Source organism: Balaenoptera ricei, chromosome 1 (genome assembly GCF_028023285.1).
Source record: "Balaenoptera ricei isolate mBalRic1 chromosome 1, mBalRic1.hap2, whole genome shotgun sequence".
Taxonomy (NCBI): Eukaryota; Metazoa; Chordata; class Mammalia; order Artiodactyla; family Balaenopteridae; genus Balaenoptera; species Balaenoptera ricei.
Genome location: NC_082639.1, coordinates 57,933,209 through 57,960,492, shown reverse-complemented (window position 1 = coordinate 57,960,492; position 27,284 = coordinate 57,933,209). Strand labels below are relative to the sequence as shown.

At 37.3% G+C, this 27,284-nt stretch overlaps 1 protein-coding gene across 3 annotated transcripts in view; it reads left to right on the top strand.

The window, feature by feature from the left end:
• The window catches only part of SLC35D1 (solute carrier family 35 member D1), a 75,374-nt gene that overhangs the window by 19,125 nt on the left and 28,965 nt on the right, over positions 1-27,284 (top strand). For 2 of the 3 annotated variants that reach the window (XM_059924286.1, XM_059924280.1), the window contains exons 9-10: positions 16,380-16,447; positions 17,570-17,648. In XM_059924286.1, coding sequence (XP_059780269.1) covers positions 16,380-16,447; positions 17,570-17,648 — 147 coding nt within the window. Of the gene's footprint in view, positions 1-16,379; positions 16,448-17,569; positions 17,649-21,226; positions 21,310-27,284 lie in introns of all 3 variants that reach the window. The other variant, XM_059924292.1, reaches the window with a different exon arrangement.

Below are 27,284 nucleotides of genomic sequence, written 5' to 3'. Positions count from 1 at the left end.
GACTAAGTGGTTTGTTTATTTTTAGTCTTTATAGTAAGCAGGGAGGTATCCAGACACATAAGAAAATGTCTCAATGATGCTTTGGATTTTATTTCAAATCTCAAGTAAATTGGCAACTCTTTGCTTAACAAATTTTCCTGGGAGTGAGAACGGTTGCATCTAAGACTCAGGTACATGTTGAAATTATTCCCTGCTTTTCACTAGATTAGGGTGGTGATTTGGTGCTAATATTGCATTGTAGACATTGCCAAGTTGTCCCAGCACTTTCTTGCTAAGCCTGCACGTAGCCTCAGACTTTTCACCAAGATACTGGTCCAGATAGGCAGATCCATCGATTAGAGCTAGTTGATTAGACAAAATCTGATTGTATTCCTACACTAGATTTTCTTTTCTTTTTTTTTTTTTCTTTTTTTCTTTTTAAACTGAAGTGTAATTGACTTACAATATTACATTAGTTTCAGGTGTACCTTCACTAGATTTTATTCATTATGTTATTGATTACTGCCTAATCTTACTCAGAGTCTCCCTGTCTTTCTTTATTTCCTTAACCTAAGCAACTAAAGAACACATTTTTTTCATTAAAGTTTTTTTCTAAATATTTTTATTTAACTAAAAGTCTTATTTAAACCAAATGCCTAGTTTTAGGAAATGGTAGGTCCATATGACCTGTTTGCCCATTACTTATGCCACATTCTTTTCATGCCTGTGGTGTGTATTACGTTACACTATCAGCACCTGTAGAACCAGAGACTTCATTCAAAACAGAAGGAAAGCCTTAGAAAGCACGTTTGTATGTTCAGTCTGTAACCACAGCCCGCGCTCAGCCAGCACTGAACATTGCCGGCCTTGTGTCAGAGAGCCCATCTAGTTCTGTGCCACACAGAATGACCAAGCAGCTCATTTTCTTCACAATAGCTCTTTATCAGTTTTCTCTAGAGGCAGAAGTTTTGTTTTGTTTAAAAATTGAATAACAAAGTACATTCTCACCGTGCCTTCTTTATTTCCTATCTTAGGGAAAAGAAAAATTCGCTTGTAAATCTATCACTGAGAGATAACAGTGATAGCAGTTTAAGTGAATAATCTCCCTGAATGTAAATTATGTATACATTTAAAGAGTCTGTATTTTATTCTCTCAATTGATTCTCACAAGAGACAGATGGAGTAGTTTTCTATATTTGTAATATAGGTAGAGGTTTAGAAAGGTTAAATGACTTTATGATGGCCTCACAGAAGATTAATGGCAGAGATAGAGTTAGAACTTTCGCTTTTTGACTCAGTAACCATGTGGAACCATCTAGGAGAAAATTCAGAATATATTGCCTTGTCTTTCGTTTTCCCCAGTAGTCCAGATAGCAGGATGAAGGTTATGGAGCTGAACAGGTATTTACTAGCTGAATAATTTTGGTAAAGTTACTTAATATTTCTGAGCCTAGAGCATAATAGCTTAATAAGCAGTAGCTTTTATTGTTTTTATTATGCCATCTTTATGGCATAATAAAAGGAGAGTGGACTCCTTTGTACTGTAGGACTGTTTGGGTCATATTTATCCTGCAGCTATACATTCAAATGTCTGCTGCTTGCCAAAGATCCATTCCTATGGCAAAGAAGGGGAATGCAACAGGCTGCCTGTCCCGTTGACTGGCTTTCTCCAGAGACAGGCTGAGTATTTAGGGAAAGAAAAAAATCCCGTGAGAATTTTCTATTTTTGAATTATTTATAAATGGAATTATGTCCTTGAGATTTATTTTAATATTCTATATAGTTATTATGTTCCCAAAGGGGACTGTGCACTAAATATTTGGGGCATTTTTCTGAATAAAATTTGATGCTCCGTGTAGAGAACATTGGGCTTTGAAATATGTTAAGTCTACCATGGATTAGCTGTGTTACCTGAAGTAAGTCACTCATTGTCTTCTGGGGATAATAAGGCTTGGCCTTTCTATGGTAGGAATCAAATGACAGGTCATGTACGGAAGCACTTTGTAAACTATAATGTGCTCCATAAATATAAGGTGGTATGTTTTTATTGCTGCCGTTTGTCCCTTCACTATCAGAAAACCTGACTAAACCATCTTCAGCTTAGTGCTCTGAGGCCTACCATGGGGCCTGGCACATGATCGGAACTTAGTAGATGTCGAATTGTACATTGAAAGCAGTGAAGGACTGTTGAGAAAGGATGAGGAGAGAAAAGAAAGATATAAAAAAAGACCCAAGTGAAACTTTTAGGGATGAAAAATATAATCAGAATTGAAAAATAAAGCAGAAGGTATCAAACAGATTAGGTACTATACAAGAAAAGTTCAGTGAATTAAACAAATAGTAATAGAAACTATTCAAGATGAAATTCAGAAAAAAAGACTAGAAAACAAACAAACAGATTATTAGTGACATGTAGGATAATATTAAGGGTCTAACATTTGTGTAAGTATCGTCCTGAAAAAGGGGCGGGGTGGGGGAGAAAAAAAATATTTGAAGAAATAATGGCTGAATTTTCTCCAAATTTGATGAAAAGTCTAAACCTACACCCACAAGGAACTCAATAAACCTTAAATAGAATAAGCATAAAGGAAACTATACCATAAAGAGGGACATTCCATAATGCTAAAAGGGTTAATATTAGTGGGTATAACAATACTGAGTGTGTATGTACTTGATGAGAGAGCTTCAAAATACATGAAGCAAAAACTGATAGAACAGACCTTTCTGTTCTAAGTAGACCAACCTACAATTATAGTAGAGATTTTAACATTCTCCTTACAGTAATTGATAAAACAAACTCAGAGTCATTAAGGATAGAGAAGACTTGAACAGCACCGTCAACCAAGCCGACCTACTGACGTTTGTAGAGCACTCCGCTCAATAGCAAGAGGATACACATTTGTTTCAAGTGCACATGGAACAATTCACCAAGATAAACTATATTCTGGGGCATAAAACAAGTGGTCATAGTTTAAAAGAATCAAAACCATACAGAGTATGTTCGCTGATCACAGAATTAAACTAGAAATTAATATGTATTATAAAAGAAGAAAGATTTAAATTCAGTGATCTAAGCCTCTCCCTTGAGAAACTAGAAAAAATAAGAGCAAATTAAACCCAAAGTAAATAGAAGGAAGCAGAAATCAATGAAATAGAAAACAGAAAAGCAGTAGAGAAATCAATGAAATTAAAAGCTGGTTCTTTGAAAAGATCAGTACAATTGCTAAACCATGGCCAAGTGATCAGGACAGAAAGTCAGAATACAAATACAAATAACCGACATCAGGAATGAGAAAGGGGCATCATTACCTAGCCTGCATATATTAAAAGGACAATAAGGGAATTTTATGAACAATATACCATAAACTCAAAAACTGAGATGAAATGGACAAATTTTTTTTTTTTGCACAGACTGTACATTTTATTATGTATGTAATTCTATTATATGCAGAATATAAAATAAAGATCTTTAATCTCTTTAAACAAACAAACCAACCAAAAAAGATGGAGTTGAAAGTGTGACAAAGGCAGAAATGACTATAAATTTGGTCAGTTATATTTGAAACAGAACTAAATTTAACTTAGGGAAAGGAAAAACAATAATTGAAATTCTTTTTTTTTTTTTTTTTTAATCAGTCATCAGTTTTATACACATCAGTGTATACATGTCAATCCCAATTACCCAATTCAGCACACCACCATCCCCATCCCACCGCAGGTTTCCCCCCCTTGGTGTCCATATGTTTGTTCTCTACATCTGTGTCTCAACTTCTGCCCTGCAAACTGGTTCATCTGTACCATTTTTCTAGGTTCCACATACATGCGTTAATATACGATATTTGTTTTTCTCTTTCTGACTTACTTCACTCTGTATGACAGTCTCTAGATCCATCCACGTCTCAACAAATGACCCAATTTCGTTCCTTTTTATGGCTGAGTAATATTCCATTGTATATATGTACCACAACTTCTTTATCCATTCGTCTGTTGATGGGCATTTAGGTTGCTTCCATGACCTGGTTATTGTAAATAGTGCTGCAATGAACATTGGGGTGCATGTGTCTTTTTGAATTACAGTTTTCTCTGGGTATATGCCCAGTAGTGGGATTGCTGGATCATATGGTAATTCTATTTTTAGTTTTTTAAGAAACCTCCATATTGTTCTCCATAGTGGCTGTATCAATTTACATTCCCACCAACAGTGCAAGAGGGTTCCCTTTTCTCCACACCCTCTCCAGCATTTGTTGTTTGTAGATTTTCTGATGATGCCCATTCTAACTGGTGTGAGGTGATACCTCATTGTAGTTTTGATTTGCATTTCTCTAATAGTGATGTTGAGCATCTTTTCATGCGCTTCTTGGCCATCTGTTTGTCTTCTTTGGAGAAATGTCTATTTAGGTCTTCTGCCCATTTTTGGATTGGGTTGTTTGTTTCTTTAATATTGAGCTGAATGAGCTGTTTATATATTTTGGAGATTAATCCTTTGTCCGTTGATTCGTTTGCAAATATTTTCTCCCATTCTGAGGGTTGTCTTTTGGTCTTGTTTATGGTTTCCTTTGCTTTGCAAAAGCTTTTAAGTTTCATTAGGTCCCATTTGTTTATTTTTGTTTTTATTTCCATTACTCTAGGAGGTGGATCAAAAAAGATCTTGCTGTGATTTATGTCAAAGAGTGTTCTTCCTATGTTTTCCTCTAAGAGTTTTATAGTGTCTGGTCTTACATTTAGGTCTCTAATCCATTTTGAGTTTATTTTTGTGTATGGTATTAGGGAGTATTCTAATTTCATTCTTTTACATGTAGCTGTCCAGTTTTCCCAGCACCACTTATTGAAGAGACTGTCTTTTCTCCATTATATATCTTTGCCTCCTTTGTCATAGATTAGTTGACCATAGGTGCGTGGGTTTATCTCTGGGCTTTCTATCTTGTTCCATTGATCTATGTTTCTGTTTCTGTGGCAGTACCATATTGGCTTGATTACTGTAGCTTTGTAATATAGTCTGAAGTCAGGGAGTCCGATTCCTCCAGCTCCGTTTTTTTCCCTCAAGTCTGCTTTGGCTATTCGGGGTCTTTTGTGTCTCCATACAAATTTTAAGATGATTTGTTCTAGTTCCGTAAAAAATGCCATTGGTAATTTGATAGGGATTGCATTGAATCTGTAGATTGCTTTGGGTAGTATAATCATTTTCACAATATTGATTCTTCCAATCCAAGAACATGGTATATCTCTCCATCTGTTGGTGTCATCTTTAATTTCTTTCATCAGTGTCTTATAGTTTTCTGCATACAGGTCTTTTGTCTCCCTAGGTAGGTTTATTCCTAGGTATTTTATTCTTTTTGTTGCAATGGTAAATGGGAGTGTTTCCTTGGTAAATGGGAGTGTTTTCTTGATTTCTCTTTCAGATTTTTCATCATTAGTATATAGGAATGCAAGAGATTTCTGTAAATTAATTTTGTATCCTGCAACTTTACCAAATTCATTGATTAGCTCTAGTAGTTTTCTGGTGGCATTTTTAGGATTCTCTATGTATATTATCATGTCATCTGCAAACAGTGACAGTTTTACTTCTTTTCCAATTTGTATTCCTTTTATTTCTTTTTCTTCTCTGATTGCCGTGGCTAGGACTTCCAAAACTATGTTGAATAATAGTGGTGAGAGTGGACATCCTTGTCTCGTTCCTGATCTTAGAGGAAATGCTTTCAGTTTTTCACCATTGAGAATGATGTTTGCTGTGGGTTTGTCATATATGGCCTTTATTATGGTGAGGTAGGTTCCCTCTATGCCCACTTTCTGGAGAGTTTTTATCATAAATGGGTGTTGAATTTTGTCAAAAGCTTTTTCTGCATCTATTGAGATGATCATGTGGTTTTTATTCTTCAATTTGTTAATATGGTGTATCACATTGATTGATTTGCATATATTGAAGAATCCTTGCATCCCTGGGATAAATCCCACTTGATCGTGGTGTATGATCCTTTTAATGTGTTGTTGGATTCTGTTTGCTAGTATTTTGTTGAGGATTTTTGCATCTATATTCATCAGTGATATTGGTCTGTAATTTTCTTTTTTTGTATTATCTTTGTCTGATTTTGGTATCAGGGTGATGGTGGTCTCATAGAATGAGTTTGGGAGTGTTCCTTCCTCTGCAATTTTTTGGAAGAGTTTGAGAAGGATGGGTGTTAGCTCTTCTCTAAATGTTTGATAGAATTCAGCTGTGAAGCCATCTGGTCCTGGACTTTTGTTTGTTGGAAGACTTTTAATCACAGTTTCAATTTCATTACTTGTGATTGGTCTGTTTATATTTTCTGTTTCTTCCTGGTTCAGTCTTGGAAGGTTATACCTTTCTAAGAATTTGTCCATTTCTTCCAGGTTGTCCATTTTACTGGCATAGAGTTGCTGGTAGTAGTCTCTTAGGATGCTTTGTATTTCTGCGGTGTCTGTTGTAACTTCTCCTTTTTCATTTCTAATTTTATTGATTTGAGTCCTCTCCCTCTTTTTCTTGATGAGTCTGGCTAATGGTTTATCAATTTTGTTTATCTTCTCAAAGAACCAGCTTTTAGTTTTATTGATCTTTGCTATTGTTTTCTTTGTTTCTATTTCATTTATTTCTGCTCTGATCTTTATGACTTCTTTCCTTCTGCTAACTTTGGGTTTTGTTTGTTCTTCTTTCTCTGGTTCCTTTAGGTGTAAGGTTAGATTGCTTACTTGAGATTTTTCTTGTTTCTTTAGGTAGGCTTCTATAGCTATAAACTTCCCTCTTAGAACTTCTTTTGCTGCATCCCATAGGTTTTGGATCATCGTGTTTTCATTGTCATTTGTCTCTAGGTATTTTTTTATTTCCTCTTTGATTTCTTCAGTGATCTCTTGGTTATTTAGTCACGTATTGTTTAGCCTCCATGTGTTTGTGCTTTTCACGTTTTTTTTCCCTGTAATTCATTTCTAATCTCATAGCGTTGTGGTCAGAAAAGATGCTTCTTATCGTTTCAATTTTCTTAAATTTACTGAGGCTTGATTTGTGACCCAAGATGTGATCTATCCTGGAGAATGTTCCGTGCACACTTGAGAAGAAAGTGTAATCTGCTGTTTTTGGATGGAATGTCCTATAAATATCAATTAAATCTATCTGGTCTATTGTGTCATTTAAAGCCTCTGTTTCCTTATTTATTTTCATTTTGGATGATCTGTCCATTGGTGTAAGTGAGGTGTTAAAGTCCCCCACTATGATTGTGTTACTGTCGATTTCCTCTTTTATAGCTGTTAGCAGTTGCCTTATATATTGAGGTGCTCCTGTGTTGGGTGCATATATATTTATAATTGTTATATCTTCTTCTTGGATTGATCCCTGGATCATTATGTAGTGTCCTTCCTTGTCTCTTGTAACATTCTTTATTTTAAAGTCTATTTTATCTGATATGAGTATAGCTACTCCAGCTTTCTTTTGATTTCCATTTGCATGGAATATCTTTTTCCATCCCCTCACTTTCAGTCTGTATGTGTCCCTAGGTCTGAAGTGGGTCTCTTGTAGACAGCATGTATATGGGTCTTGTTTTTGTATCCATTCAGCAAGCCTGTGTCTTTTGGTTGGAACATTTAATCCATTTACGTTTAAGGTAATTATCGATATGTATGTTCCTATGACCATTTTCTTAATTGTTTTGGGTTTGTTTCTGTAGGTCCTTTTCTTCTCTTGTGTTTCCCACTTAGAGAAGTTCCTTTAGAATTTGTTGTAGAGCTGGTTTGGTGGTGCTGAATTCTCTTAGCTGTTGCTTGTCTGTAAAGCTTTTGATTTCTCCATCAAATCTAAATGAGATCCTTGCCGGGTAGAGTGATCTTGATTGTAGGTTCTTCCCTTTCATCACTTTAAGTGTATCATGCCACTCCCTTCTGGCTTGTAGAGTTTCTGCTGAGAAATCAGCTGTTAACCTTATGGGAGTTCCCTTGTATGTTATTTGTTGTTTTTCCCTTGCTGCTTTCAATAATTTTTCTTTGTCTTTAATTTTTGCCAGTTTGATTACTGTGTGTCTCGGCGTGTTTCTCCTTGGGTTTATCCTGTATGGGACCCTCTGCGCTTCCTGGACTTGGGTGGCTATTTACTTTCCCATGTTAGGGAAGTTTTCGACTGTAATCTCTTGAAATATTTTCTCGGGTCCTTTCTCTCTCTCTTCTCCTTCTGGGACCCCTATAACGCGAATGTTGTTGTGTTTAATGTTGTCTCAGAGGTCTCTTAGGCTGTCTTCATTTCTTTTCATTCTTTTTTCTTTATTCTGTTCCGCAGCAGTGAATTCCACCATTCTGTCTTCCAGGTCACTTACCCGTTCTTCTGCCTCAGTTATTCTGCTATTGATTCCTTCTAGTGTAGTTTTCATTTCAGTTATTGTATTGGTCATCTCTGTTTGTTTGTTCTTTAATTCTTCTAGGTCTTTGTTAAACATTTCTTGCATCTTCTCAATCTTTGCCTCCATTCTTATTCCGCGGTCCTGGATCATCTTCACTATCATTATTCTGAATTCTTTTTCTGGAAGGTTGCCTATCTCCACTTCATTTAGTTGTTTTTCTGGGGTTTTATCTTGTTCCTTCATCTGGTATATAGCCCTCTGCCTTTTCATCTTGTCTATCTTTCTGTGAATGTGGTTTTTGTTCCACAGGCTGCAGGATTGTAGTTTTTCTTGCTTCTGCTGTCTGCCCTCTGGTGGTTGAGGCTATCTAAGTGGACAAATTCTTGAATGAGACAGAACTGCCAAAGCTCACTCAAGAAGAAACAGATAACATGAATAGCCTTACTCTGTTAAATAAATTGATCTATTTAATTAAAATAAGTAAAAGCCCTAGTTTTTAGCCCTATCTTTATTAAAGAAATTGAATTTGTAGTTTAAAACCTCCCGAGAAAGGAAACTCCAGGCCCTGATCACTTCATTGGAGAATTTTACCAGATGTTTAAGGAAGAAACAATGCTAATTCTACATAAAATTTTCCAGAGTATAGAAAAGAACACTTCCCAATTGATTTATGAGGCCAGTATACCGTCTACCGCTAGCTGACAAAAATTACAAGGAGAGAAGAAAACTATAGTCCAAAAATACAGCAGTATATAAAAAGGACACTAAATCATGACCAAGTTGTGTTTATCTTAGGAATTAAGGTTAGTTTAAAATTGGAAAATCAGTTAATCAGTGTAGTTCATCATATTGGCAAGAGTAAAGTAGAAGAACATGTCGATAGTTTGAGAAAATGTGTTTGACAAAAGTTGACACACATTTATGAGTTTAAAATTCTCAGCAAAGTAGGAATAGAAGGGAACTTTCTCAACCTAATAAAGGACGTCTACCAAAATAATGTATTGCTATTTTACTTAATGGTGAATGACTGAATACCTTTTCACTAGGACTGAGAACAAGGCAGGGATGTCTGCTCTCATATAATGTTTTATTCAACATTATACTCGAGGACCCCATCAGTGCAGGAAGGTAAGAATAAGAGATTAGAAAGGAAGAATTAACAGTATCTCTATAAAGACCATGATCATATATGCAGAAAATCCTAAAGAATCTAGAAAAGAGTGATTAGAACTAATTAGTTTAGCAAAGTTGTAAGATACGAGGTCAGCATATAAAAATCGACTGTACTGCCATATATCAGCAATGAACACTTGGCAACTAAGTAAATAATACCATTTATAAAAGCTTCAAAAGTATGAAATACTCAGGGAAAAATTTAACAAAATATGTCAATGTCTGTACACTGAAAACTTTATAAAACAGTACTGAGAGAAATTTTAAAAGACCGAAATAAATGATTTTTATATTTATGAATGTTTATGAATTGGAAAACTTGATATTATTAATCTGTCAATTCTCTTCTAATTGATCTGTAGATTCAACATCGTTCCAATCCCATAGCAGGATTTTTTGTAGAATTGCTAAGCTGATTTTGAATTTTATATAGAATTGCAAAGGACTTATCATAGTCAAATTTGAAAAAGAACAATGTTGGAGGACCTAGTGAATATCATACTAACTGAAGTAAGTCAGACAGAGAAAGACAAATATTATATGATATCACTTATATGTGGAATCTAAAAAATAATGCAAATGAATCTATATACAAAACAGACTCAACAGGTACAGAAAACAAATGTATGGTTACCAAAGGGGAAAGGGAGTCGGGGGGAGAGATAAATTAGGGGTATGGGATTAACAGATACAAATTACTATTAAAATAAAGAAGCAACAAGGATTTACTGTATAGTACAGGGAACTCTTGCGGTATCTTGTAATAGCCTATAATGGAAAATAATCTGAAAAAATATATAACTGAATCACTTTGCTGTAACCTGAAATTAACACAATATTGTAAGTCAACTATACTTCAATTAAAAAAAAACTAAAATTTTTCAAACAGAAAAGAAAAATGTTGGAGGATTTATCTACTTGATTTCAAGACTTTTATAAAACTACTGTAATCAAGACAGTGTGGTATTGGATTAAGAGTAGACATAGACCAATGGAACAGAGCAGAGAATCAAGAAGTACAGATAGACCATTTGGTCAGTTGTTTTTGTTGAAGGTAACTAAATAAATCAATGAGGAAAGGATAGTCTCTTCAACAAATGGTGCTGGAACAATTTGACATCTATATGCAGAAAAATGAACCTTGACCCTTACCTCAGGAAATACACAAAAATTAATTTGAAAAGTATTTTGAGTTGCATTGTGTTGTTGCTCCCCTCAAAGTCATGTTGAAGTCCTACCCCCAGTATCAGGATGTGACCTTATTTTGAAACAGGGTCATTGCAGATGTAATTTGTTAAGATGAAATCATAATGGAGTAGGATGGACCCTAAATCCAGTATCAATGGTGCAGTTATAAAAAGGGTAAATTTGGACACAGACAGTAACATAGAGAGAATGTCATGAGAACATGAAGGCAGATACCAGAATGATGCCTCAGCAAGCTAAGGAACACCAAAGATTGCCAGCATATCACCAGAAGCTAGGGGAGAGGCGTGGAACAGATTCTGTCTCACAGCCCTCAGAAGGAACCAACCCTGCTGACACCTTGATCTTGGACTTCTAGCATTTAGAACTGTAAGACAATGCATTTCTGTTTTTTAAGTCACTCAGTTTGTGGTACTTTGTTACAGCAGCCCTGGCAAACTAATACAAAAAGGATCATAGACCTAAAAGTAGAGCTAAAACTAGAAGAAAACACAGAAAAATATCTTTGTGATTTAGGGTTAGACTGGGTTTCATAGAAAAGTCATAAAAAGCAAGAATTGTAAAACACGAAGTTGATCTTAGACTCCATCAAAATTAAAGTTGTTTTTCAAAAGACACCATTAAGAAAATGCAAGCCACAGACTGAAAATACTTGTATAATCATATATTGCATATATTGTATTCATATATATTGGGTTGGCCGAAAATTTCATTTGGTTTTTTCCGTAAGATGGTTCTAGTAGTGCTTAGTTGTCTTTAACTTCATTCAAAACAATTCTGTTAGATTGTTTTGTTAGATTGTATGACAGCTGTCATATCAGCGTGCATTAAAAAAAAAACATTGAAATTGGTGAATTTTTGTCTAGTCATTTTAATATTGATAAGAAAGAAGCAACATTTTTGGCACATTATGCTTTATTATTTCAAGAATGGTAAAAACGCACCTGCAACGCACAAAAAGATTTGTACAGTGTTTGGAGAAGGTGCTGTGACTGATCGAACGTGTCAAACGTGGTTTGCGAAGTTTCGTGCTGGAGATTTCTTGCTGGAAGATGCTCCACGATCAGGTTGACCAGTTGAAGTTGATAGTGATCAATCAAGGCATTAATTGAGAACAGTCAACATTACACCACGCGGGAGATGGCCAACATACTCGAAATATCCAAATCAAGCGTTGAAAATCATTTGCATCAGCTTGGTTATGTTAATCACTTTAATGTTTGGGTTCCACATAAGTTAAAGTGGAAAAAAACCTTCTGGACCGTATTTCCACATGCGATTCTCTACTTAAACGTAACAAAAACGTTTCATTTTTAAAACAAATTGTGACGGGTGATGAAAAGTGGATACTGTACAATAATGTGGAACGGAAGGGATCGTGGGGCAAGCGAAATGAATCACCACCAACCACACCAAAGGCCAGTCTTCATCCAAAGAAGGTGGTGATGTATATGGTGGGATTGGAAGGGAGTCCTCTATTATGAGCTCCTTCCGGAAAACCAGTCAGTTAATTCCAACAAGTACTGCTCTCAATTAGACCAACTGAAAGCAGCACTCGACGAAAGCGTCCGGAATTAGTCAACAGAAAACGCATAATCTTCCATCAGGATCACACAAGGCCGCATGTTTCTTTGATGACCAGGCAAAAACTGTTAAGGCTTGGTTGGGAAGTTCTGGTTCATCCGCCGTATTCACCAGACATTGCACCTTCAGATTTCCATTTATTTCAGTCTTTAGAAAATTCTCTCAATGGAAAAAATTTCAGTTCCCTGGAAAACTGTAAAAGGCACCTGGAACAGTTCTTTGCTCAAAAAGATGAAATGTTTGGGAAGATGGAATTATGAAGTTGCCTGAAAAATGGCAGAAGGTAGTGGAACAAAAGGGTGAATACGTTGTTCAGTAAAGTTCTTGGTGAAAATGAAAAATGTGTCTTTTATTTTTACTTAAAAACCTAAGGAACTTTTTGGCCAACCCAATATATATGATTAAGGACTTGTATCTAGAATATATTTTTTAAAACTGTTAATTTAAAACTCAGTAGTAACAAGACAAATAACTTGAATAAAATTTGGAAAAGATTTGCACAGACACTTCACTAAAGAAACAGTACTGATGGCAAAATAGCACATTAAAAGATGCTTAACCTCATTAGTGATTAGGGAAATGCAAATTAAAATTACAATGATACACCTAGGGAATGGTGGATTTGGGATCTGGATGCAGGTCTGACTTCAAAGCCAGTAATCAGTTTATGAAGGTTTTAAAAAAGAAGAAGAAACGGAACTTATAAGAGAGGAAAGTGCTACAAGTTTCAAGACAAAAGATGTTGGTGTCTGTGTGTGAAATAGAATGTATTCTATTTCTTCAAGAGTATTAGGTCTGGGGACTTCCCTGGTGGTCCCGTGGTAAAGAATCTGCCTTCCAACGCAGGGGACTTGGGTTCCATCGCTGGTCGGGGAACTAAGATCCCACATGCCGCAGGGCAACTAAGCCTGTGCGCGCCGCAAACTACAGAGCCCACGCGCTCTGGAGCCCGAGCGCCACAACTTCAGAGCCCACTTGCCCTGGAGCCCACGCACCACAACTAGAGAGAGAAAAACCTGCACGCCGCAACTGGAGAGAAGCCCGCATGCCTCAACGAAGATCCCATGTGCCGCAACTAAGACCCGATGCAGCCAAAAAAAAAAAAAAAAAAAAGTATTAGGTCTGTTATACTTTTTACTCTGGTTTATCTGTGTGAGTCTTGCCATGCTTCGGCCAGGTAGAAACTACAATTTTCATGTCAATGTATAAATATTTTAAACATTTAACCCTAAAAATAACATTTGATCCCCTAGACCAATATTTCTCAAAATATTTGACCTCTACATACAGATAGAAATAATAATTATATTGTGATTCAGTATACACTCTCATGCACACATAAATGAGGCAAAATTTCATAAAAAAATATTTCTTGTTACACGGAATACACCCTGTTTTCTATTTTGTTCTATTTTATTTTTCAATGCTATTTGTGATCAATAAATTGATTCATGACCTAAAAAAAATTAAAATTATAATGAGCTACCATTTATTTAATCACTTGGATGGTCTCAAACAGTTCCAAGTGTATATATGAATGTAGAGCAGCGGGAACTCTCATAACAGTGCTGGTGGGAATACAAAACGTTATAGCTACTTTGGAAAACAGTTGGACAGTTCATTATAAAATTAAAGATGCATTTACTGAAAGAACCAAGCTATCCACATTATGTCAAGTGAAAGAAGCCAGACATAAAAGCGTACATACTGTACAATCTCATTTATATGAAATTACTGAATGGTAAAACTCTAGTAAGAAAGTAGATCAGAGGTTCCCAGGGGCTGTAAATGGGAGAGGGGATTGACTGACTGTAAAGGGGCAGGAGGGAACTTTCTAGGGTGGTAAATATTTCTTTCCAGCTTTACTGAGATACAATGGACATTTAATATTGTGTAAGTTTAAGTTGTACAGTGGTTGATTTGATACAGTTATGTATTAGGAAATGATTACCACAGTAGCATTAGTTAACCCTGCCATCACCTCACATAACTGCCTTTTTTTTTTTTGTGGTGAGAACACTTAAGATCTACTCTCTTAGTAATTTTCAAGTATATAATACAGTGTTGTTAACTATGATACCATGCTTATACGTTAGATCCCTAGAACTTACGCATCTTATAAGTTGTAAAACCAACTTCTCACCATTTCACCCACGCCCCAGCCCCTGGCAACCACCATTCACCCTCTGTTTCTGTGAATTTGGCTTTTTTAGATTTTACGTGTAAGTGAGATCAGACCGTGTCTGTCTTTCTCTGTCTGATTTATCTCACTTTGCATAGTGCCCTCAAGGTCCATTTATGTTGTTGCAAAAAGCAGGATTTCCTTTCTCATGGCTAAATAATGCTCCATTGTGTGTGTCTGTGTGTGTGTGTTTTCCATCTTGGCTGTACAAATTTACATTCCCACCCACAGTGCACAAGTGTTCTCTTTCCTCCACACCCTCTCCAGCACTTGTTATCTCTTGTCTTTTTGATGACAGCTATTCTAACAGGTGTGGGGTGCTATCTCACTGTGATTTTGATTTGCGTCTTTCTTTTGATTAGTGATGTTGAGCACCTTTTCATGTACCTGTTGTCCATTTGTGCCTCCTTTTGGGGGAAATGTCTACTCAGTTCCTTTGCCCATTTTTTAATTGGGTTGTTTGGTTTTTTTTTTTTTTTTTTGCTGTTGAGTTATATGAGTTCCTTATATACTTTGGCTATTCACCTCTTATCAGATATATGGTTTACAAATATTTTTTCCCATTCCGTAGGTTGCCCTCTCATTTTGTTGATGGTTTCTTTTGCTGTGCAGAAGCCTTTTAGTTTAATGTAGTCCCTCTTATCTTTTGTTGTTTGTGCTTTTGGTGTCATAGCCAAAAAATTATTGTCAAGACCAGTGGTAAGGAGCTTTTCCCTGTGTTTTCTTCTAGGTTTTATGGTTTTAGGCCGAAATTTCTTTATCATGACTGTAATGGTGGTTTCATGACTATATATTTTTCAAGACTCATTGAATTACACACTTAAAATTGGTGAATTTTATTTTTTATATGTTATGCCTCAACAAAGAACCGTAAGCAGATTGAATGCCTACTGTCTGTCAAATGCTGTGTTCGGAATGTGATTCAGTTAATTTGATGTGGTTCCTGCCACCAGGGAGCTCACAGTCTGTAGACGTGGTGTAGAAAGATTTGCAGTTCAGAGAGATAAGAGCACTAGAGAAGTACTGCTGAGGCACAAAGGAAGGAGTTATTGATCCGGGAAAGCCCCACGAAGGAGCTGCTTGACTTTTCTAGTTTGATGGGTGAGCAGGAGTCAGATGAATGTAGAGGGGAAGGGTATTCCAGGCAAAGGCATGTGAGTTTGAAACTGCAGGTTATGTTTTATAAACCACAAGGAGCCTGGTATTGCTGGAGCCCTGGAGCTGTGAGATTTATGTTGAAGTGGCAAGAGTTGAAGCTGGACAGGTTGGCAGAGAGAGAAAAAGTGGAGCGTTTCTCATATTTGCCTGACAAACTCATATTGCAAGAGAAATTATGTACTTGAGAGACAAACCCTCCCTATTGGATGAGAAATGAGATGATCAATGCACCTGTCATTTCTATTCATTCCTTTGCTTTTGGCTTCGAAACAAACAGAACAACAGAAATCTTGCTTTTACAAAATCAACTGTTTTAAAATAGGAATTCTTCCTGGACAGACCTCAGCTGAATTTGTGTAACTAAGGCTGTACTTGAGCTTTCGCACGTTACAGGGGAGAAATACGTTTTAAGGTTTGAGAAAGCCTTTATTTAATACCAGCCATCTGGGAGAACTGCTGAGATTAGTAGGACATGGCTTGTGCCTTCAAGCAAATATCAGTTTTCTTGTACCAACAGGGAGAAGTACAAAATCTCCCTCACCTTACATATTTTGGAAAGGAGAAAACCTTACAAAACTGCTTGTTGATTCAGCTCAATGTATATGACGTTCTTGAACGTCACTCTGTACGCTTGGAGCGATGCAGGGAAATGTATGTATGTGGCAGAGTGTGGCGGGAGCAAGCGCACAGGAGTTTGGTTGATGAGTGAAACGGCTGATGTTGAGAGCCTGCTCTAAAGTCCGGGGCTTTCTTGTGTATTACAGGCAATGGATTTTGAAGGCTGGGCTGACACCCTCTTTCTTCTGCAGTTCACCCTCTCTTGTGTGATGGGGTAAGCCTTGCTGCCTTGTTAACAGTTTTCCTAGACAGATTTGTTCTAGCGTCTTTTTGCCTCATTCCTTAGTATCCTGTTCTGTCTCTTGAGTGTATCAGCTTAGGATAAACCTCCAGATTCAGGTGGTTTCACCACCCTTGGGAATGTGCCCTCAGGGCTACCAAACTGATCTCAAAGTCATGCTCAGAAGGATGAAAGAAAAAAACTAATATTTACCCAATAAGCTAGTATGTGATAAGCACCATTATATTTCAACATGCATTATTTAGTTTTATTTCTACATTGACCATTTGACAGATATTGTTGTCCCCTTACCTATGAGAAAGCAGGCTCAGAATTCAAGTAAATTGTCTAAGTTTGCAGAATTAGTAGGTAGCAGTGGCAGCCTTTGAATTTAGGGCTGACCTCTCCCTGCCAGGTTGTAGAAGGCAAGAGGGTATCTGCACATGTGCTGTATCTGCCTCTTCTCTTCACCTCCAAATATCCCTAATGCTTTTTTTCCCTCAACCAGTCATTTCACTCGATATTTGTGACCGGATCTGGCACAGGCTAGGTACATAGTGATTGGATGCTTCAAAATAAAGTTGACATGATACCTTGGTACTGAGTCAGGCTTCAAAGCCTCATTGTAAAATCTGGGACTGCCGACTGCTGCCACTTCGTTGTTAAGTGAACTATATCCCCTCTTAAAGTAGTTCTCATTTGCTTTTCTTCCATCCTTAAGAATCTCTCTTGCCTTCACCCTGGTCTGGTATCATATTGGCCTCATGTGACATGCACACCTGAGCCAGGGTCTATGAGTCCTGAGCTTTCTATCTGGGTTAGGTGAATTAGGACTATGATCTAAAAAGAGTATTCATGATTGTGAATGGTGGTTTCAAGGTTTCAGTGCAGTAGCTGGGAAAAGCACCTGATCGTTAAATGTACATGTGTTTCTCTTTAATGAAATTTAAAAAAATCTGAAACTGCAGTATAAGCAGCAGTGAAGTAGGGAAAGCTCACAATCAGAGACTAGTAGAATGTACTGGCATGGCCAACACTGTTTCTCTTGGCTAGAGGTTATTATAAAATCAGCAGTTGAATCTTACTTATAAGATACCTTTTCCTTCTTTTTTCCAGATTTATCTTGATGTATGCCACAGTACTCTGCACTCAGTATAATTCTGCTCTTACAACTACAATAGTTGGCTGTATTAAGGTGAGTTGAAAAAATACTGTTCTCTTTTGGGTGCCTTCTTTATTTGAAAAGTGTTCCTGTAAAATAAGTCTGGCTGTGGCCGTAAGCCCCATCATTCTTATTTCCTCATGTGTTGCCTTGGTAGTTTGACGACTTGTGGGGTGGTTTCTAGAACAATCCTTAAGAACTCAGGGAAAGCATCATCTCTACTTTCAGGCAACTTAGGTCTGAGGAGTATGGGAAAAGGAGAACGTGTCATCTCAGAGCAGAGGAAGGAGAATCAGCCCTGTTTCTGACTAGCTTGGTACTGATAGGTTTGTCCCTTTAACTCCCAATGAGAATTGTTCTCTGCCTCGCTGAGTTCTGGCTGTTCTGTAGGAAAAGGATGCGTGCCAAAAGCTAATCAAGAGAGTTTTCCTAAGCGTGAGCCAAACCTTAAATGGCCCACTTTTAAAAGCTGTGTCTGACATTTCCAGTGATGTCATTTCCTCCTGATCCATTTTATTTGAGGGAGGCTCATTTGTCTTCAGCCAGGAGAGCCAAGCTGACTTGAATATTGAGCTGCAGTTAGTGACTTGAAGCCTGAGGCCTCTTTCATCTGACTTTGTGATTCTGGTGCTTTAAGATCCAAGAGGCCACAGCATCCCTGAATTCCAAAAGAATTAGTGAGGTAAGCTTGCTTTCTAAAAAAAAGCAAGATAGAGGTAGGTCCTGGATCATTTGGAGGAAAGAGTGCACTTGCCCTTGGAACTTACTTTCTGGTGCCCCATTTGTCAATAGCGAGGGAAGGGGTTTCAGAGGCAAAGTTTGTACCGTTCTGCTATGTTTCTCTTTGCACCCCCAATGGAGTTGTGTCTGCCTGACCTCATTATAGAAACTAGATTTGGGTTAAAACTTCAGAAGGTCTGTGTCTTCAAATCATGGATTTGGAGTGCTTGGTGTGAATAGAATTCTAAATTAAACTATAACAAGTCAGTTGTGTGACTTCCCGTGAAAGCTAGAGATAGGCATTCAAAGGCCTGGCCTGGCTGAGACAGTTTCAGCCCCCAAATTAGCTCTCAGCCCTGTTCCGGTTTTTGTAAAGTGAGTGCTTCAAGAGCAAAGTAGATGACTTGCCTTTTCAGAATAAAAACAGTAAGAACATGAGAGACAGAACAGTTGGTGCCATGTTTTTAACCAAGAAGAAGGATGGTGAGGGAAAGTTATTTAGCAGATAACTAAACCTATTTGCTTAGAATTTCTTAGTGTACGTTCTTTATCATTATTAGCATGGGGTACAGATACAGTCATGCTCTCATTAACATAAAGTCCAGTACTTTTCTTTTGATATTTCCTCTTCCCCACAGAACTGTATGAACTTAGTCCAAAGGGAGCAGTTTTACTTCCAAACTCTAGAGGGAGGGGAAAAAATGGATTATCTGATTATAGTTGACCCTTAAACAATGCAGGTTTGAACTGCTCTAGTCCACTTAATACTCGGATATTTTTCAGTAGTAAATATTACAGTACTACACCATCTGTGGTTGTTGAATCCACAGATGCTGAATCACAGGTAAGGGGGGCCATCCATAAGTTACAGTCGGATTTTCCACTGCACCCCTAACCCCTGCTTTGTTCAAGGGTCAGCTGTGGTTTAGAATTGCTGTCGCTTCTCACGGCCATGTGGTATTGCTATTAAAGGACGTCTGATATCTTCAGACAGACGGGAGTACCCTGATGTCCTTGCTGGTTTGGAGTGTCTCAGGCCACAGTGGAGCTTCTTTCATTAGCCTCCCAGTTACAACCCTTGTAGCTCAGTTACTGTTCCCAGCAGGCTTCAAGCTTCCTTCTGTGCTTGAGGATCCTAACCCCATAAACCCTTGGGTCAGCATTCCTTGTTTCTCCTGAGTGTGGTTGGAAAATTACTTAGGAGAGCTAGTTAAACATGGAAATTCCTAGGCTCACCTCAGATGTATTGAATCAGAATCTCTAAAGTAGGGCGTGGAAATCATCAGGGTTTCCAGCTGAGTCTCAGGTATACTGAAGGCTGAGATTGCAGTCTTAGTTTTGAGCTACCAGCGCAGACTCTTCTGTGCTTCCTGGTAAGTTCTACTTTGGGAGCATGAGTGTTTTTTCTGATAGAAAACCTTGGTTAGGATACCCTAATATATACTTGGAGTTTTTCTAACTTCTGGGGCTTCCCTGATGGTCCAGTGGCTAAGACTCCGCACTCCCAATGCAGGGGGCCCGGGTTCGATCCCTGGTCAGGGAACTAGATCCCATATGCCGCAACTAAAGATCCCGCATGCCAAAACTAAGACCTGGCGCAGCCAAATAAATATTAAAAAAAAAAAAGTTTTTCTAACTTTTGATTTTGAGCAACAAGGGTTGAGTCCTTTCCCTTTCTGAAGTTCCTTGGGCAGTTTATGCACATTAATCTCTCTTTTCCCTGGATCTCTGTACTCCAAGAGGTCCTGTTACACATTTTCCCAAGTTGCCTACCAGCCTTGTTTACTGTTACATGGTATTTAATTTTATTTTTTTCCTCTCAAATAATAAGAAAATCTGCTCTAAAGTAACATTCTGTCTCCATCCTTAGACCTAGAAGAGGCTGACATAATTTTGAATGCTCTCTCAAAGCGTACTCCATTAAAAAAATAATTTTGAAGTTTGTTTTTGGCTTCTTAAAAACACTGTGGCACTATACTTTCTGCTTCACTGGTCTAATCGGAGAGAGCCCAGGTACTAAAAATATTTGTGACATTTACCGTTTCTGGCAGTTGTAATAGCACAGAGGGAGGCAGTGACTTAATGAGAGGTTAGGGAAGAACTGAATAAGAGATGAAACTTTGGAAAACTTTATTTCACCTTTACGGTCTGAGGATAATTAAAAGGGAGCCAGACGCTTTCACTGCCCTGGGCCCGGTTCTATCCCTGGTCTAGGAAGTAAGACCTCACAAGCCAAAAAGGGAGTGAGATAAGCAGAAGATGTTTACACCTGGGAGTTTAAGGGAGTTGGGAGAGGTGATTTTAGGTATGCTACTTTGAGATGACTTCCCCTGTGGTTTTTTAAGGTGCCAAGGAAGATTGCTCTAGAAACAGTCTTTTAGTTGGTAAATTCCCCACCATCCCTTTTTTCCTTTTCAAGAAAGAGGGGAAAATGCTTGCATGTAAGCAGATTTTCCTTCTTCACTCTCCCCTGGCAAGTCAACTGCTACCTCTACAGGAGGAGAAAAGCACTCTTCTCTGAGATTGCTAAACGTGGCTTGGTGTTTTCTGCTCCCAGTAATAGCAGTGCTTTTCTATCTAGATTGATAATGTCAGCGTGTGCCACAGGGCAGGGAAAGTTTGATAATCTTTTTAGTATTCTTCAGTATCGGTGAAAGCATTTAGCTTCCAGAGAGAGACTGGGAAGAGACTGATGTCATTGTTTTTTAATTAGTTAATGTTCATGCTCATACTACACTCGTTTTAGGGTCATTAGGTTTTTGTTATTTTCTGTTTATTTGTTTTTGTATTTTAAGGATATATGTTTGGGTCTTTGTATGGATGAGTTTATATGAATATTGAAAAAGCTCAGTTAAACCTATGATACAGTATATTGCCATTTCTCTTTTTAGAATATATTAATAACTTATATTGGAATGGTCTTTGGTGGAGATTACATTTTCACATGGACAAACTTCATTGGCTTAAATATCAGGTAAGTAAAAATATTTAACTGTAACCACTTTGATGAGTGGATTTGGATTGTCAAATAGTCACAGTAAGCTTAGACTGTTTCACAGCAAATTTGTTCATTTATTATTAGACAAACATTTATGGAGTGCCTACAATGTACTATATATATATATTTTTTATTAAAAACAAGTTTTTATTGGAGTATAATTGCTTTACCATGTTGTGTTAGTTTCTGCTGTACAGTGAAATGAATCAGCTCTATGTATACATATATCCCCTCCCTCCCACCCCACCCCATCTAGGTCGTCACAGAGTGCCGAGCTGAGCTTCCTGTGCTTTATAGCAGGTTCCCACTAGCTATCTGTTTTACCCACGGTAGTGTTTATATGTCAATCCTAATCTCCCAGTTTGTCCCACCCTTCCTTTCCCCGTGGTTGTGTCCACATGTCCCTTCTCTTCGTCTCTATTCCTGCCCTGAAAATAGGTTCATCTGTACCATTTTTCTAGATTCCGCATATATGCGTTAATATACGATATTTGTTTTTCTCTTTCTGGCTTACTTCACTCTGTATGACAGACTCTAGGACCATCCACATCTCTACAAATGACCCAGTTTCGTTCCTTTTTATGGCTGAGTAATATTCCATTGTATATATGTACCACATCTTCTTTATCCATTCATCTGTTATTGGACATTTAGGTTGTTTCCATGTCCTGGCTATTGTAAATAGTGCTGCAGTGAACATTGGGGTACATGTGTCCTTTTGAATTATGGTTTTCTCAGGGTATATGCCTAGTAGTGGGATTGCTGGGTTACATGGTAGTTCTATTTTTAGTTTTTTAAGGAACCTCCATACTGTTCTCCATAGTGGCTGTACCAATTTACATTCCCACCAACAATGCAAGAGGGTTCCCTTTTCTCCACAACCTCTCCAGCATTTATTGTTTGTAGATTTTTTGATGATGGCCATTCTGACTGGTGTGAGGTGATACCTCACTGTAGTTTTGATTTGCATTTCTCTAATAATTAGTGATGTTGAACATCTTTTCATGTGCCTCTTGGCCATCTGTATGTCTTCTCCAGTGAAATGTCTCTTTATGTCTTCCACCCATTTTTTGATTGGGTTGTTTGTTTTTTTGATATTGAGCTGCATGAGCTGTTTGTATATTTTGGAGATTAATCCTTTGTCTGTTGTTTCATTTGCAAATGTTTTCTTCCATTCTGAGGGTTGTCTTTTCATCTTGTTTATGGTTTCCTTTGCTGTGCGAAAGCTTTTAAGTTTCATTAGGTTCCATTTGTTTATTTTTGTTTTTATTTTCATTACCCTAGGAGGTGGATCAAAAAAGGTCTTGCTGTGGTTTATGTCAAAGAGTGTTCTTCCTATGTTTTCCTCTAAGAGTTTTATAGTGTCTAGTCTTACATTTAGGTCTTTAATCCGTTTTGAGTTTATTTTTGTGTATGGTGTTAGGGAGTGTTCTAATTTCATTCTTTTATATGTAGCTGTCCAGTTTTCCCAGCACCACTTATTGAAGAGGCTGTCTTTAAACTATACATTTCATATCTTTCAATAATGCTTTTTAAGAAAAGGGAGAGACAGTGGTTCCATATTTTATCCACAGTTTTTGGGGAGTCTTTTCTGGAAGTTGAACCCCTTTTATTTAGCCTTCAAAGAATAATCCTTTATTTATTGTGCTAGATGTCAATGCAGTGTTCTCAAGAAGATTCAAGGCTAAAGAATACCAGCTCTGTTAGAGTTGCTTTATATGTGTCTAACCTTGGACATATCACTGCATTTCTTTAGACTTTATTTATCTTCAACAATGATGAGGGTGACTTGCATGAAAGATCTTTTTCAGTTTGAGAATTTTGAATTTCATGCTTTTAAACACTATTTATATGCTTTAAAATTCTCAAATTTTAAAGACCTCTGTCCTGAACTCAGACTTTTATATGTAGTAGCCCACTTGACATCTCTGGCTGACATGTCAAAAACTGAACTCTATTTTCTCCAAAGTCTCTTCCACCTCCACAGCCTCTGCATCTCAGCTGATGGAGCCTCCATCCTTCTAGCCTCCCAGTTCAAAAGCCTTGGAGTCATCCTTGACTCTTCCGTCTTATACGCAGTATCCAGTTTGTTAGCAAATTCTGTTGGTTCTGCCTTCAGAATACTACTTTTCACCATCTGCATAACTTCCATCATCATCTAAGCTACCAACATCTTTTGCCTAGATTACTGCCTAGTCTTCTGTACTTGTATCCCTGGTTTAACTCATCCCCCCATCCCACCCCTAGTCAGTTCTCAAGAGTTGACAGTATATTCCTTGTAAAAGGTAAATCAGAACATGTCACTCTTCTTTTTACTTCCCTTCCCCCATGTCTCTCCAGGTCCCAAAGTCCTGACAAGGCCCTACAAGATCTATCCCCATCTTGTCCTCCAAGTTCAACTCTTGCTTCTCTTCTCCCTCACTGCACTTCATCTACACAGACCTCCTTGCTGTTCCTTTAGAATACAGGGCATGCTCTCTCTTTAGGTGCTTGGACAGGATATTTCCTCTACCTGGAACATTATACTGCCAGATAGATACTTTGCGTGGCTAATTCCTTTATGCCTATAAATTTTTGCTCAGATGTTACCTATTCAAGGAGGTCTACCCCGACCACCTTATTTAAAATTGCAGCCTGCTCTTCCTCTTCTGATACTCCCAAACCCTCTTATTCTACTTTTCTATTTCTATTTATATATATTACCTATTTTCTATCTCCGCTGCTATAATGTAAGTTCCACGAGGGTATGGATCTCTGCCTGTATTCTTCCCTCACGTTTCCCAAGCTCCTAGAATGAATCCTGGTCATTGCTTAATAAATATTTGCTTGATTGGATTGCTGTATATTGCTGTATGGATTGGTAAAAAAACACTTTGGAAACTATAAAACTCTTTTCTAGAATATGGTAGTATCTTTTTTTTTAATTTGCAAGAAAGTATATAACTTCTCTTGAGCTTTTATTTCTTCAAATGTAAACAAATGATAATACCTATTCTACCTTTCTTATGAATCAATATGAGAATTTAATATTCCATACTAATATTATTAATAGGTTAGTAATTCATTGTTTCCCCTTCCCTGACATTTATTTGCCACTATTGTTGTTTGTCTTTTAGAGGAAAAATCATTTTTTATTTGTGGGGTAGGAGTTGGTGAGAGGATGGGTATGTAAGCATACCTGAGGACTGCACGTTATAGAAGGAAGATGAGTAGCTGAGTCTCAGATCCTGGTCAGAGTCACACTTCTGATGCTTGCTCCCTGTGTGATTTTGAATGAGTTGTTTATCTTTTCTGAGCTTCAGTTTTCTTATGTGTTTGGGATAGAAATACCTATCTCTTTAGAGTTGTTGGAATGAAATAATCCAGTGAATGTAAAGTACCTGATTCATTGCTTCACATCTATGCTTAGTAAATATCAGTTTCTTTCATTAATAGCTGTGAAGAAGGGCCAGGATATAAGGATCAACATGGTGAACCAGTTTTGACTTTGGATGTGGCCTGAGTTTCCTTCATTTCTAAAAATCTAGATTAAAGAATCATTATGACATGTTACAGACCCGATTCAGAGATGCCTTGATTTTCTTTTTGTCCCCTTCAAATGAGAACTTGATAGTCAAAATGAAATAAAAGCTGCTGTTTGCATTTTCAGATATCTGAAGTTCGAATCTCTTATAGTATCTTATAAGAAATATTAGGGTTTTTTTTTTTTTTCACGTTTCAGGCTACTTAAAAAAACTTCTAAGTGCCTGAGTATGCTGGAATGTTACAACGTATGTCAGCCTAACATATGTAACATCTTGAAAATTCTTCCAGTGGAATTTCTTTTTGTGTTAAGTAGTGCATTATAGTTCTGGTTAAACAGTACTGTTTTGCTAGCAAGGTTAGTTGATAATGATGTCATTGGTACTCTTCCCCTCTGTAGTATTTTTAATAATTCCTAATTGCTTTCACATTTTATTGTAATAAATTTTACATGCCGTATCTCTTTAATCTCTGTTTCATTATAAGATTAAGGACAATAAGTAGTATACTTAGTCACCAGTCAGCGTTCAAATTATTTGCAGAGTTGGGATTAAAATCAAATTATTTGCAGAGTTGGGATTAAAATCCAGAGTTGGGTGACCTTCTGTTTCAAATACTCTTTCCATTACAACATGCTTTACAGCATTTGTAAAGGAAAGTATATGTTGCCTTTTTTTTCTTTCACTTTTTCTCTTTAAAATGAAAATTATGGTTTTATTGTTTTTTTGACTTATCTTCCACTAGTTAATCAGCAGACTCATAGGTTGTGAACATTACTTCTTTTTTAAATGTGAAAACCAAACTTAAATTGGCTACTTATTAGAGTTCACTTTGATTGGACATGGTGCCAGTCCATCCTTGGCTGATTGCACTTTGAAGGAAATCACTAATTAAACTGTACTCTTAAAGGATTCTCTGATTAAACTCAGATGCATCTAGCTCCCCTTCACCCCGCCTGGTTTCTTTGCTGTTTTAAGAAAAGTTTAAAGAGCCCCCTCTGATACGATTCAATTCCAGGAAGCAGGAGGTTTGCATTGGTAGCTTCTCAGGCTCCATTCAAATTTGATACTGTGATTTATGAAGGCTTTTTTTGTTTGTTTGTTTGCTCTGTGGAGAGCCTGGCTGTCTCTAACTCCCCTAAGTGCCTTTTTCCAGTGGCCAATTAGTGCCTGTTCACCCAAGCCCAGAAAAGCAGCAGAGCAAGTGGGGAATGAACAGTGAAGGGTGGTGACAGAACACACTTCTGTACTTTCATCAGAGGTTGGGCTCTGGCCTGTGGCTTTGGCCCGAGTAACGTATCCTCTCCAGATAATGACATCATCATCCCCATAACTGCCCGGGCTAGAATTTGTAGAATCTCTGGAGCTTATCTTTATCTGTGATTCTTTTTTTTTTTCCCTTCCATTAAAAAAAAAAAAAATTAACATATGATTTAAATACAGTAAAATGCCCCCCTTTTCCTGTGCAGTTCTGCAAGTTTTGACAAATGCATACAGTTATGTAACCAGCTGTTACAGTTATGTAACCACCATATTCAAGGTATAAAATAATTGTATTACCCCCCAAAATCTCCCTATGTCCCTTTGCATTGAACCCCTCTCCCCTTACAAAGATCTGTTTTCTATCCATATGGTGTCCAGAATGTCATATAATGATACATAATATTGTGTAGCTCTTGGTCTGACTTCTTTCGCTTAACATACTGCATGTGAGATTCCGTGTTGCATTTGAGATTCTGTGGTGTGCATGTATCAGTAGTTTGCACCATTTTACTGCTGAGTAGTATTCCATTATGGATGCATCACAGTTTGTTTATCCATTCATCAACTGAAAGTTATTTGCATAGTTAGCAGTTTTTAGGTGTTTTGTGTTAGCTGCTAAAACATTTGTTTAAAAGTTTGTGTATGAACATAAGTTTTCATTTCACTTGGGTAAATACTTAGGAGTGGAATTTCTGGGCTGTATGGTAAGTGTATATTTAACTTTGTTAGAAGTTGCCAAACTATTTTCGAAAGTGTCTGTACCATTTTGCGTAACCCCCAGCCATGTGTGAGAGTTCTAATTGTTCCGCATCCTGGCCCTTGGTATCGTCAGTTTGTCTTTGTTTTTCAAATTCTAGACATTCTAATAGATCTGTAGTGGTATCTCATTGTGGTTTTAATTTCCCTAATGATTAATGATGTTGAGCATCTTTTCATGTGCTTATTTGCCATCTGTATGTATTTGGTAAAATGGCTATTCAAATATTTTGCTCATTTCAAAAACTTGAGTTGTTTTCTTAATGAGTTTTGAGAGTTCCTTATATCAGTATATTATGGATACATGTCCTTTATCAGATGTGTGATTTGCAAGTAGTTTTTCTCAGTCATGGCTTGCTTTTCATTTTCTTAATCTCTTTTGAAGAGCAAAATTTAAAATTTTTGATGAAG